The following is a 13,021-nucleotide window of genomic DNA, read 5'->3' on the forward strand; positions in this document are numbered from 1 at the left end:
GGCCCGTCTGAGGCCCCTCTGCTACCTAACAGGTTCCTGCAGTTTGGTGCCACTGTTGTCTGCGTCATGGCTGCACCAGCGGACAGCACTTTAACCACCTCTAAGCACCATATAAACATTTATTCAACAGCACAGAGCACACTTTAATACTGTTATTCAGACATTTATAAATGCTTTTTCATATGCAATATATATCAACAATTAGAGCACCTCCAAGACATATTTTATATTAAGTTAAATTGACATCATCTATTAAATTATTAGACTCTAGCCTCCACAGGATGAGTTATAGCTATTTTGTAAACACTTGTATACATTATAGTGCCTTATAAACTATTGATTAAGTGCGTGTTGTGTTTATAAATGCTAAAAGGTAAAAGCCAAACATTAACATTTTAACATTTATCGATTACACACTCACATGTTTAAAGAAACAGTTTGAAAAAGCCTCACATCATGTTGCCGTGCTTCCAAATTTGGCGATAAAATGAAAGAGAATCCGTTCCTTTAAGGGTTAAGTAAAATAAACTGTTTAAAATCCCACTGGATTAACCTCCAGTGGCTCTCTCCAGTGCAAGACTAAAATCTTGTTTGGATAAACTCTGCTGTCACAAACACAGCTGCAGGTTTGTGTATCTAATACTGCTGATCAATCATTTCCAAACAGAAAAAAAAGAAATATTCCAACGCTAAATAAAGGAAAGTATTGGCTTCATTTTCACTCTTTTAACACGAGTCGCAGTCGTACGATTTGGTTGATGTTTAATAATAATACCATGCATGACTGCAATGTTGTCGTGTGTGAAGTTTCTCACTGTATGTCTAAAAAATACACTGTATTCACTTGATGTATAGTAGTAAACATGTTGCTTATATGTTAATATAACAGTATTAACCCAATAATATAAAGAGAAATCTGATCTCTAATCAAATATCCTGCTGCTACTTAAACATATTTTACCTGTTTCAGTAATATTTGTAGTATTTTGGCTTTGCAGTATGTGTAGTTCTACATATTTGATGTGAATAATTCAACCACAGTGATCAAGTCATAATTTTCTCCATGTTGCCTCTTATGCAGAACACAATGTGCTTCACATAATTAGAGAAATAAATTAAAGAAATTAAGGTATTTTCATTGTTTTAATGGCTAATTAGCATCTGGCCAATGCACCACAGTTTCCTTATTTACAGTGATGTTGATCAATGCACATTGGCCCTGAAAAGGTAACAAAATAAAATCAGTCAATCAGTGGCGGCATAGGGAGTCAATGTCTTCTCTGCTGGTTCTTTTCTGTTGTTCCCTGTTAAAAGTGCATCCTTAAAATGTACTGTGACTACAGTGGCATTTAGGTTTATTGTTTTTTAATATCTCTAAATACGACGTCACTCTAGAACTATCAGCAAATCCATGTGATGCCATCATCAGAGTAGAAAAAAGGTTAATGGGTTGTTTTATTTTGCCTACTAAGGGATATACCGTAAAGGCTGGACACTCCGATGGACTGTGTACATTTGGGACTGTAAAAGAGACATCAGACACTGCTCTTTGAACGATGCAGCTCCCTTTGATTAGAGTTTTGGGCTGAAGGCCAGCCAGTCAGAGTGCCCTGTCGTCAGCGTGCCAAGACAATTACAGCCGGAAGGCTCCAGTCGGCACATTAGTGCTTCTCATATGGCTCGGCATCATAAGTAATAAATTCAACAAAAAACACCAGTAATGCCCTTTCATAATTTATCACTCCTCTCAATCTCCCCAATCTTTAGTTCCACCGACCCCACCTCCTCCTCCCACTGTGGCAGGGCCTACACCCCGGTTTAGCATTACTCCACATCAATTATACATGCAGTATTGAACAGGCTTTCTCTGAGGCCGCCTAAATATGGAGCCCACAGTGATCCTCCAGGACCCTGAAGGACACTGGCCATCCTGCAGTAGCCTCCAAAATCCTCATCATGTGTCTTCATCCTCATTCCTGCCATTTCATCACTTACTTCCTCGTCTCCCGGTGGGACTAATTTACCAACTGCAGTGTCCTTATCCGACCTGTGGGATCGTTTTCTCTTCACTTTTAGCGTCTGACAGCAGATAATCTACATGTTTCAGAATCCACAGGTGCAGATGTTTTACTCTCTGTTCATTGGCCTTCGATAGAAATTGCTTCCAAACAGCAGCCCTGCAATAAATCTTGAGTTATTGAGACTGTCGCTGTGGCTCTGATTCAGTTCTGTGGTTTGTTATCTTGTGTTTACTGTCTGTTAAAGATGGCAGTCTGTAAACACTGACTGAAAATTACGCAAATGCATGTGGGTCATTTGGCAAATGGATTTTGAGGTTATTGTGGATACTGGGTCTGGGTGACCTTTGGTGATATTTCTGGGAATTTTGGGCGGGTGTAGTGACCGGCAAGAGTTTCAATTGTACAACTAGGCCTGTAATTAAGGATGATGTGCATCTCCATTAATCAATAAAACATTTGTTCTGTGAAACTGTAAATCATGTGGGAAAGCTTCATAGCTTCTTCAAACTATTTCTTTTTATGGTCTAAAACCCAAAGATTTTCATTTTACCCAACAGATAAAGCAGCAGATTTGAACATAAATTTAAGAAATAATGCTAATTTTCTGTTTATCAGCTAATTGGATGAACTGAACCAGCTCTGATTACACATATTCAATATTTTCTAGTTTCAGTCTGATCTTCAGGCTTAATATGTCGTTGTACTTTCTATAATAGTTTTACACCTTGATATAGAAAGTAGAGCCCGACCAATCAAGACCAACTATCTGCTGATATTGGCCTATCACAGATAATCTCAGCATATATGTTGTATGACATGAAAATTATGAAGAGTTTCTTTTCCGAGACACAAAACAGAAAAAGATTCTTGGGCTGACTTAGAAATAGTGTCTCAGACTCCACTGTTTACAATACTCTGAACTCTGTCTGCAGCACATGTAGCAGAGCAGATGGTGGTGCAGAGTCAAACTTTGTCCTGAGGTGAACTAGTTTTTGAAATATATTGCTGGAAAGTTACAAAACAGCGACTCCATTATTTTGTCTTTTCAACATAACTCTGACATATGCAAAGGGTTCTTCAGAAAGTTCTCAGTCTCACCTTGAAACAAGATGCATGACTCCTGTTTCAGGGTATAACTCTTTATTTTAAAGCCTTATATCACTGTCCACAAAATCTCAAAAAACAATCTTTCTCCTGTGATGTTTTCTGTTGGAGTATTCTCCCATGTATGAACAATATCGGCCCATATATTGACAATAGAATTTCTTTCTCCCTAAAATCGATATCGGCCCTAAAAATCAAGTATCAGTCTGACTCAAGAGTTTTAGTTGGTGGTTAGAGGTCGGGATTCTTCTCAGGGAAATTTTACTTGTGACCTTTCTCAAATCATGGCTACAACCCTGAACACAATATCCTCTGAGGAACTACACTAGTGGTTTCATGGTATTTTTAAATGCCACAAAATTTGACTCATGCTGGAGTCTCTTTTCTTTTTCTTCTTCCTTTTTTGAGATGTTTTAGCTTCACTATGAGCATTAAAGTAAACTTTGACACTAGACGGCTTTTTCATGTTGACATATTGCTACAATTGCCTTCAATTTTAGGTTAAGATGAGCATATGAAAAGTGATGTGAATGCCATTTATGGTCTAATATGCTTGGACGCTTGAACCAGTGTGATGTGGAAACCTCGAATCTAACCCATGATTTTGTGTTCCCAGGAGTTTAAAGTATTTATTTTTCATGCATTCAGTTTTTCTTAGTGAAGGAGAAGCATCAGTTTATTGATTTATTTATTTCTGTAGGAAAACAAATCTCACATGATGGAGTATTTTTATGTCTTAAACAGGAGTCGATCTTCAGGATCCATTTAAATACTTTGTAGCCACATTTAGCTGTACATTAGGTGTCCCTTATCAATCAGCTCTGTAATAAGGTGTGGTTTATGTGTTGAATTATTAATGTCACCAGCACTTAATGGAGGATCCTCTGAGTTTGCCCCACAAAAAGTGCACACCGCTTCACTTCTTCTCTGTGTTTGCCTACATATGTGTTAATAGTCCCGTTAAATGATCTGATCTAAAACAACAACTCTGGCCTTTGATTGTTGTTTCTGTCTGATCTTCTCCGGTGTCGATGTTGGGTTCAGTCCAGCTCGGTCCTATTTTGGGATGACATCGATGCCAGAAGTAGCCTTGAGACCTATCAGCCCTATTTTGAGCATCTCCGATACCAATATCTGGTATTTTTTACTCCACATTTGATTCTTGTGCAAGATATTTAAGTAGTGAGTAACATCCGTATACTGTAAAGAGAGATGAGGAAAAAAAAAGTAGTTTAAATTGTCTCCGTCTCTGGCTTGTTTGCTCCTTTTCATTCATTTTCTTGAAAATCCTCAAAACCAAAGTTACAGGAGTGGGAGAGATTGTACTAATGGTTGTAAACTTAATCTAAGATTGTTCCTTGAAACCCACTACCTGAGACATAAGCAAAATACTAAATACACATTATACACATTATATGCACTGCAGACCAGATCCATCGGTGTTCACCACTTTTGTTGAATCTCAGAAGCAGCGTCACATTTATTTTGCTCGAAATGATAAAATTAGTATATCTTACTACAAGCTGTCTGAAGTTATGTGAGTACATGTTCAAAATCCTGATTTTGTCCTTTGTCTTACTACAGTGTCTGTGTCTTCGAGGTACAATTCAGATAATAAAATGTTGTTGTTCGTCTCTGTCACCACTACAGCAATCACTGAACCCTCTGACTCCTGGCAGTTTCTGGGTGTTTTTTGCTCCTGTTTTCTCATTTTGGGTTCATATTCCACTGCAATATAAAGTCCTGCACCTCTGTGGAAACAGCACAACCATGACTAGATGTAGTATGAACTCGAAAAATGTATTTTGTACATTATGACAAAGTTATAATGCCATAAATCATCCAAAATTAAGGTAGAAATTAACATTTCTTTATTGCTTTTACAAACATTTAAAAAAACCTGGACTCAGTAAGTAGAGCATTTTCCCAAGTGCCCACAGGTGTTTTCAGTATTGGAAAAACTGGTAACTCTTTAAACTATATGATATAGTAGTAGTATCTACATTTTTATTTGTTTCCATGCTTGTCCCCTGCAGTTCATGTAAAGGTTTCCCAGATTTTTCTCACATGACTGTTGGTTGCAGATGAGTCAGTAATAAGAATCTTCTTAGTGCAAATGGCTCCTCAGATTTTTAAGTGACATGTAGGAGAAAGTGATTTTTTTGAAATATCACGATTTATCCTTAAAATCACGGTTTTAAGATTAGGTTTGGTTAAAATAGGATGATGCATCACAGCTGAGCAGTTCAAGAATTTACACTTTCTTGAGCTGATAAATGATGTAGTTTTGTTGTTTGCTTTTTCTTCAGAAGGTAGCAGACCTTTCAAACCCTCAGGTGGGTTTTTAGAGGGTTAAGCAGCAGCAACTTCTAATTTAATTTCACCTGCACTGACTTTATTGGTGGAGTTTGTTGTACAGTGTATTTTATCATGGGCTTCTGGAGTAAATATTTCACAAACTGAATGAGAAGTAAATTATGCCTCCTATAGAAAGAATCAGGAACAGTTTCTTCCCTCATACTGTCAGAAGTGTGACCTCTGACTTCCTCACATTTGAATCATAGCATGTCACCTTAAACAGCAGCAGCACACTGGGACAATCTAACTATGGATATAACATACAGATGTATGCGCACAATGTACATTTCTTTTTATCTTATCATGACTTGTTCTTTCAAGCTGTCATATTTCACTGTATGAGCATAAATATCTTGAATACTGAATGTGCATGAAGAACATTTGTGAATGAAGAGAGATACTATCATTTTGTACGTCTCAGATACAGTTACTTCTTGGCATTACAAATCTCAGTCAAAACAACCCTTTGCGCTCTCCGTTCTTGTAGTTTCATTAGTTTCCACTAGAGGGAAGCAGACAATGACATGAACAAGTGTCACAGGGCCTGAGGGAGCGTTTGCTCACTGTTTCTCTGTATTACATGAGTGTGTGACAGAACTCCACTGGGTTAATTCGCTATTAAATCTGTGCTACAGACCCCAAGAGACGCTCAGGAACAATTAGAAAGTGGATCATGGCGCTGAGTGGGAAAATGGGATTCAGGACACCTGTTGACCTTTTTCACCGCCCTCTCTGTCTCCTTAAAGGCAAATTGTTTTCTGTATGCCACATTTAGCAATAATCATTAAAATCTTTGCTAGTTTTGTTTATTTATAACTGTGATGTGCAGCGTGTTGCTGTATTTATTGTCTTTTAATTAGTAATTTTGATGAAAATTGTAGGAATGTAGCCTTTATCTGGTTTCTTGGGAGTTCACAGGTTAATTAGCAGAAAATAAGGTGTGATGGAGTGAGGATTTAGAGGAGGGAGTCACTGAGCTTCAGTCATTCAGGCTGTGGTGGATTTTTACAGCACATTTCACCCCCAGACGACTTGTGGATTTTATTTTTTTGGACACGAGTTTTGTCACCAACTAGAGGATTCACTGGAGGAATGTTAAAACAGCCACAACCTTTTGCACATTTTGAGTGAAAGTGTGTGAGCTTCCTTTCTATCTGATTGGATTTTCTGTGGATTAATGTGATGGTCCAGGTTTTTGGGGGGGATTTCTGTTCTCTTTCTCCCTTTTCACAGCAATAATCTGAACCACTTTGCCTTAATAAAGGCGTTTGGAGCGTCACACCCAGCGCTTAGTTGTGGAAATAATCCTGAGAGAGAGCTAAATGGAGTAACAGAATCGACAGGATAAAAAAAATTGTGACAGAAAAAGAGCGATGAGTGAGTGACACCGTTTCAGACAGGACGAGATAGAGAAGAAGGGCTGAAGGCGGAAAGAGGGAGATGGATTGAAAAGGAGTTTTTGTAGAGAAAGTCCAGTAATGTAGAAGTACAGAGGAAGAAAGAAAAGGACCAGGAAGCTTGAATAAAAGGAGGAAGATGAGTGTGAGATGGGAGACGGAGGGACTCCAGACTGTTGGCATCGTCTGCCTGGTGATCATGTTCCTCAAACTGATGCACCTGCTGGGCCTGATCGACATCACTGAGACCGGTGAGACCACCAGAGAGGGGCACTGAGGCGGAGGGAGGACACGGAGCCAGGAGGGAAATATTTTACTTTAATCCCGGATGCTTGTTTTAAGAGGATTAGAAGTAGTTGTGAGGTGCTTACAAACATGAGACAAGCTCAACTGGTGTAAATGATAAAGTCATATTTTGCATATCTGGGATTTAACGGAGGGATCGTTTCAAAGGCCGTTATGGAAAAACTCATTGCAGCTCGAGTTATTGTCAGTGAATCCCAGGAAAACATCAGAACCAACAGTGTGTTGCTTCTTCTTTCACCAACACTCCCTTTACATCTGCAGCCTGTCAGCTCAAAGAACATTTCTATAAATCTTTAACAATGGGTCTTGTTTTGTTTTGTTCTTTGTTAAGTCAGGCAGGAGTACATAGTGCAGTTGATTACATATTTGGTGCTTTAGTGAGTATTTACAGCACAAGGACAGTATATAATATATTTATGTTGGATAAACTCAAAATAAAACCGTAACTGTGGCGACGTAATGAAGGAAAATGTCATTTCAGTACAACAGTGAGGCTTACTGATCTGTTTTAGTAGCTTTTACATGAAGAAGGATCAATTTATTGTCAGTTTTGGTCTTTTCACAGCAGAAAAACAATTAACTTTCCCCAGACTTACACCTCAAAGGGTAAGTTCACTGCTTTTCCTGTAAATGTGACAAACCAAGGAAAATTATCTATGCAGAAACAGCAAGATTTATCTTCTGTGGCTGTGAAAGCGAGATAAATTTTAATAATAGCCTTTGAACTAATTTTTCAGTCACATATCAGAATTCTTTAGTACATATTCTGCAATATAAGGGTGAATAATTTCCAGTTTCCAGTTTGGGAATGGTGCTTTAGTGCAATGTGTAGATAGGAAGGTGGGATAAAGGAGGCAGCAGTGTGAAAAAGAAATATATACTGTAAATTATCTTGACGACTGCACCTCTTACTCTTAGCAGGCCTTGGTTACAACACACAGTCCTACAGGCAGACAGTATGTTTCTCATGTGTGTTCACTAGACGTGTCTTCCAATGTGAAGCAAAACATACCGCTCACTTATTAACTAAATACAACTTCTTCCTCTTATTGGTATCACCTGTACCCCTTTAGTGTAATAAAGTAATAAAATAGAACTTTGAAATTGCTGTACTGTGTATATAATTAGAATAAGTAGCTGGTAAATTAAAATGCTTTGAACAGAAATTTTCTTTAAATCACAAAGGCTTTTATTTGATATAAAAACTATTTACAGGCATTCAAGAGCAGGAATTTTACTCCACAATTTCATGTGCAATATTACTTTTGTATTTTTGGCAGTATTACTTCTTACTTTTCTATTCTAGTGTTATATTAATTTGCTTATTTTTACTAACTGTATAGCACTCCTTGCTATTTGATGAGGCACAGCTGTTAGCTCCTTATACATTGTATATTTACTAATCTTGTTTTTTTTCCTCATGTAATTGTTATTTTTTTCTGGACAATATCTGCCACAAGAATTTCCTTATCTTATCTTAGTATGTTTGATAACATTTGACAGATTGCACATGAACTTTAATGACTAAAAGATATTATAACCATTGCTTCAATTATTAAGAACTGAAAAAAAAATTGTTGAAGATGGCTATAGTGAGGTTGATCGTCCCTCGATGGCAGTAAAGAGCCCATTTCTGGTCCTGAGGCTGGACTCAGTTTAACTCCAGCGTATGGTATTTGCTCCCTAATTGTTTTGTTTCATTGTTCCTTTATGTGTGCTGTACTGTACTGCAGTTATTACCAAAACAGGACCGTAAATTTGGAACAGTTCTGCTCTGTGTTGCAGGAAGTAATCTAAAATGTTTACACAAACTGAGCTTCTCTCACCTTTACAAGCACCTCACTGCCCTCTGAAATCATTTAGTCTTACTGTCATTACTGTTGTTGAATTTAAATATGACCCTTTAAGTCAACCTTTGTGGCTCAGATGCGTTTTTTTTAGATATATACCAAGTGTGAAAACAAAACAAAAACCAAACAGGGTCTGGTGCAGTTTCCCAGAGGTTTTCCCAAAATACAACCCTGGCTGTGATCCCAGCTGTACTTACAAAAACATTTAGTAAATAAAACCATGTAATCCCAGAGTTCATAGCAGTTCAGAGACCCGTGTCATGTTCCCATCATATGGGATGGATGTTAAAAAAAAAAAACAAACAATGGATTGCACAAGGATTAGAATAATGTGCATTGACAATTTAATACCTCATACATTTATTTTAAATGACATGAAACTGTGGCCTTGTGAAGCACTCGTTTGTTTTGTTTTCAGGCAGTTCTGTGTTACTAAGTAGCATGTTTTTGAGATTTCCAGACGTAATTATGACGTAAAAGAGATCTACAAGTTATGACATGAATGCAGGGCACTCCCAGGAAAGTCCACCAGAGACGAAAACAGGTTCAAAATTCTAAAAATGTAAAAGCAAATGTGCCTTGATCCAAAGAGAAATCATCTCAGAGAAAGATGGAAAATATATGACAAACATTCCTGACTCTCCTAAAAGATATGATTTAGAGTTTATACTATACTTTATACTGTGACTTAAAACAAATTTTATGGCCCAAATTTTGTTTCTAAGATCAAGAATGAATGTTTGTGAACCTCAAAAGAAAAATACTGTCTAATAAATTAAAAATCCACTGAAATTTGTTTCTGACAAGGCATCTATGATCATGTGTGCAGGAATGAGTGAATCTTACAGGAACTGTCAGTTCCCTTCTGGGTGGTTTGGGTTTATGTCTCCCAGTATATTATATTTCACTGCTCTGCTGGATGTTTTATCAGAATATATAACTTTCCTCTGGACTCCGCAGCACCCATCGTTTTCCCTCTCAGCGTCCGATCTGACTTGACTTGTTTTCTTTTTGTTGTTTTTTTCTTCCTCTTACTGTCACTGTTCTCCATGTGCTCTCTTTCACTCCATCTCGGTGTCAACGCTCCCCTCTCCTCCTCTGTTCTCTCTGTCTAAAGATGGTGAGTATGGAACAGCTGAATAGAACCCGACTTACTCGGAGAAAACTTCCCTCCTTTTTTCTTTCTTCCCAGTTGTGCAGTGCTTTCTCTTAGTGTGTGTGAACTGGTAACCAATAAATAAATAAATGTCTTTGATTGAATTTCTCAAATTATGATTTTCTGCAGCAGCTTTTTTGAAACAAAAAGGAGTTTGGTGACATTTCCGCCATAAAGAAAGTACCCCCTCTTCTTATTTTTACTCCCTCGTCGGCCTGCCTTTTGCTCCTCTACAGTTTTTTGCTAATTCTCTCTCTGACACTCGCACGTTTCCCCCCTGCTCTATATAAAAGGCTTCCCTGTTGAATGTGCGAATCCACCTCCTCTCCCCGAATGTTGACCTGCATCCACTCACTCAATGTCTGCCCCGTCCTCCCTCTTTTTTCTCTCCATCTTTCCCTCTCTGCATCACTTCTCTCTCCTTCTTTCTGTCTTTTCTCCCTTCCTGTCTGTCTATCCATCCCTTTCTGTCTCTCTCTCTTTCTCCCACAGACAGCAGCGACAGCGACCTGGAGCTGTCGACGGTTCGTCACCAGCCGGAGGGTCTGGATCAGCTGCAGGCTCAGACCAAGTTCACCAGGAAGGAGCTCCAGTCTCTGTACCGAGGATTCAAGAACGTACGTCCAACTGCTGCTGCTCGGATGCTCTTAATTGCTTTGCTACCAGAACTCAGCTTTATATAGACCTGAATTATTCTAATATATATCGTTTTTTCTCCCTCTCTTGAGCAGGAGTGTCCCAGTGGGCTGGTTGATGAGGAGACATTCAAGACCATCTATTCTCAGTTCTTTCCCCAAGGAGGTTAGACGTTAAAACAATCTCTCCTTTCTTGTCCTTTCTTATCAGGGACTGTGCAAAAAATAATCAGGGTTGGAATTGGAGGGGTATGTGTTTCATTTCTTATTTTTTCCAGATTTATTGCCAAGATTTATGTTTTATTTTGTGATTTTTTTTAAATGTTTTTTGCTAAACTTATGGTGAAATAATAGCTAGATTGTGACAGTTGTGGGAAATTAGACAAACCTCAATTTAAGAAGGTAAAATTCCAGCATTCAAATGATTTTTTAGTACAAGCACAGAACATCAGCATCAGTAGACCCCTTTTACTTGGCCCTGGGCCTCAGTAAAATCTCAAGTTTGAGTTTAACAAGCTGCTATGTTTAGCAGTGTAATCATTTAGATAGACAGTAAAAGAAAAGGAAGCCTTTTCCCCCCAATTTACAATGCCAGAGACAAGTTTTAACTTAAAATACAAGCTAAGATTCCTTAAGCAACCAAGTTCATGCACAGCAGTGTTAATGTTGCTGCTAGACCACACATGCAGATCCGTGTATCGGCGACTCACGCAATAGGATTGCTCATTAAAGTCATGTTCCCAACCTCATTAAAATCCTCCTGTTGATCTGGGTTAACGGTTGCAATGATGCTCGGTTCTTGTTTGTGCTTAGAATAGTGATGTGTCATGTGCAAAAGATGTGGTTCCAAGAGCTGATGCTTTGTAGTGAATCAGAAGAGCCAACTCCCATGTAGTGAGAGTCGACTCCCACACTGCAAAAACTCAAAATCTGACCAAGTCTGTTTGTCTTATTTTTAGTCAAAATGTCTCATCCCACTTGATTTAAGATAAATTCACTTAACAAGAGACATTTCAGCAAGATGGAGGGACTTGTTTTAAGACAATGCATCTTAAGTATCTTAAGTCAAACAATCTTGAAATTATTTTGTTTTAAGTTGTATTTTACAAGAAAACTCAAAATAAGTTTAATCCTCCTGCTGTCTTCATTTACAGGAACCAAAAGATATTGTTTCCTTGTCTGAAAAAAATCCAAAAAATCTGCAAAAAAATTCCCCAAATTTCTGAAAATTTGCAAAACCTTTAGGAAGAAAACTCCAATAATTCTTTAACAGTTTTATTTTAAAAACAATCCCCCAAATTTGGCAAGAAAATACTTGTAAATATTCCCCAAAAAATCCTAAAAATATCTGAAGTGATTCCATATATATCAGTAAAACTTCTGATATTTTCTTTAAGAACATTCACATAAAAATCAACCAAAATCCAGCGAAATTCCCTGGATTTTGGTTGATTTTTTTGTGAATGTTCTTAATAAACATTTTTAACATTTCTTTTTTTACACCAAAAAAAATTTCAAAAATTTCCCGAAAATGTGGACATCAGAAGTTTCACTGTGAAAATATTTTTTTTTCTCCACATTTTAAAACTTTAAAACGGTTCAGTTTTGACCTGCAGGACACGAGGATTAATACACCTTAAATTAGGAGGTTACATGAAAGCCTATATTTTTGAGTGAAAAACTGCTTTTTTTTTAAGCATGCGTGGCTTATTTTAAGACACCTAAGCTTGACAATCCTGGTAAAATAGAGCCTAAAATAAGTTTTCCCAGCTAATTTTAAGATCTCAATATTCTAAATATCATATCTTATTTCAAGAAATCTTACCAAGCCATTTTTCACTTGTTCTATTGGCAGATTTTTTTCATTTATTTCAAGGTAAAAGTTCCTTGAAATAAGTTTTTGTTTTTTTTTCTGAGAGGGGCATTTTTTCCAGTGCAATATTACCACTGTCCTCACAGAAACCACGTTACTGGATCGTAGGTTTAAGAAGCTTGCCTTGAGTCTTCTCCCACCTGGTGAAGGTGATGGAAGGGAGACTGTATTGTGGCAACTTCTGTTCCATCTGAGAGAATCTTCTCAAAAACAGGGCAGATACTCACCGAAAGAAGAAATCCTATCAGCCCATCCAAGCTCAGGCATCTGATTTTTCTGAACCTGCAGTGAGGACATTTATACTGTTTGAATACTGAGTTT

General features: G+C 37.7%; 1 protein-coding gene across 4 annotated transcripts in view; it reads left to right on the forward strand.

Annotated features, from left to right (window-relative positions):
* Window positions 1-13,021, forward strand: part of kcnip3a (Kv channel interacting protein 3a, calsenilin) — a 78,448-nt gene that overhangs the window by 56,768 nt on the left and 8,659 nt on the right. For 3 of the 4 annotated variants that reach the window (XM_023294514.3, XM_035941072.2, XM_023294516.3), the window contains 2 exons: window positions 10,685-10,809; window positions 10,924-10,993. In XM_023294514.3, the coding sequence (XP_023150282.1) occupies window positions 10,685-10,809; window positions 10,924-10,993 (195 nt within the window). Of the gene's footprint in view, window positions 1-68; window positions 7,132-10,684; window positions 10,810-10,923; window positions 10,994-13,021 lie in introns of those variants that run through there. The other variant, XM_055011688.1, reaches the window with a different exon arrangement.

This window comes from Amphiprion ocellaris, chromosome 6, assembly GCF_022539595.1.
Source record: "Amphiprion ocellaris isolate individual 3 ecotype Okinawa chromosome 6, ASM2253959v1, whole genome shotgun sequence".
In the NCBI taxonomy this organism is placed as follows: Eukaryota; Metazoa; Chordata; class Actinopteri; family Pomacentridae; genus Amphiprion; species Amphiprion ocellaris.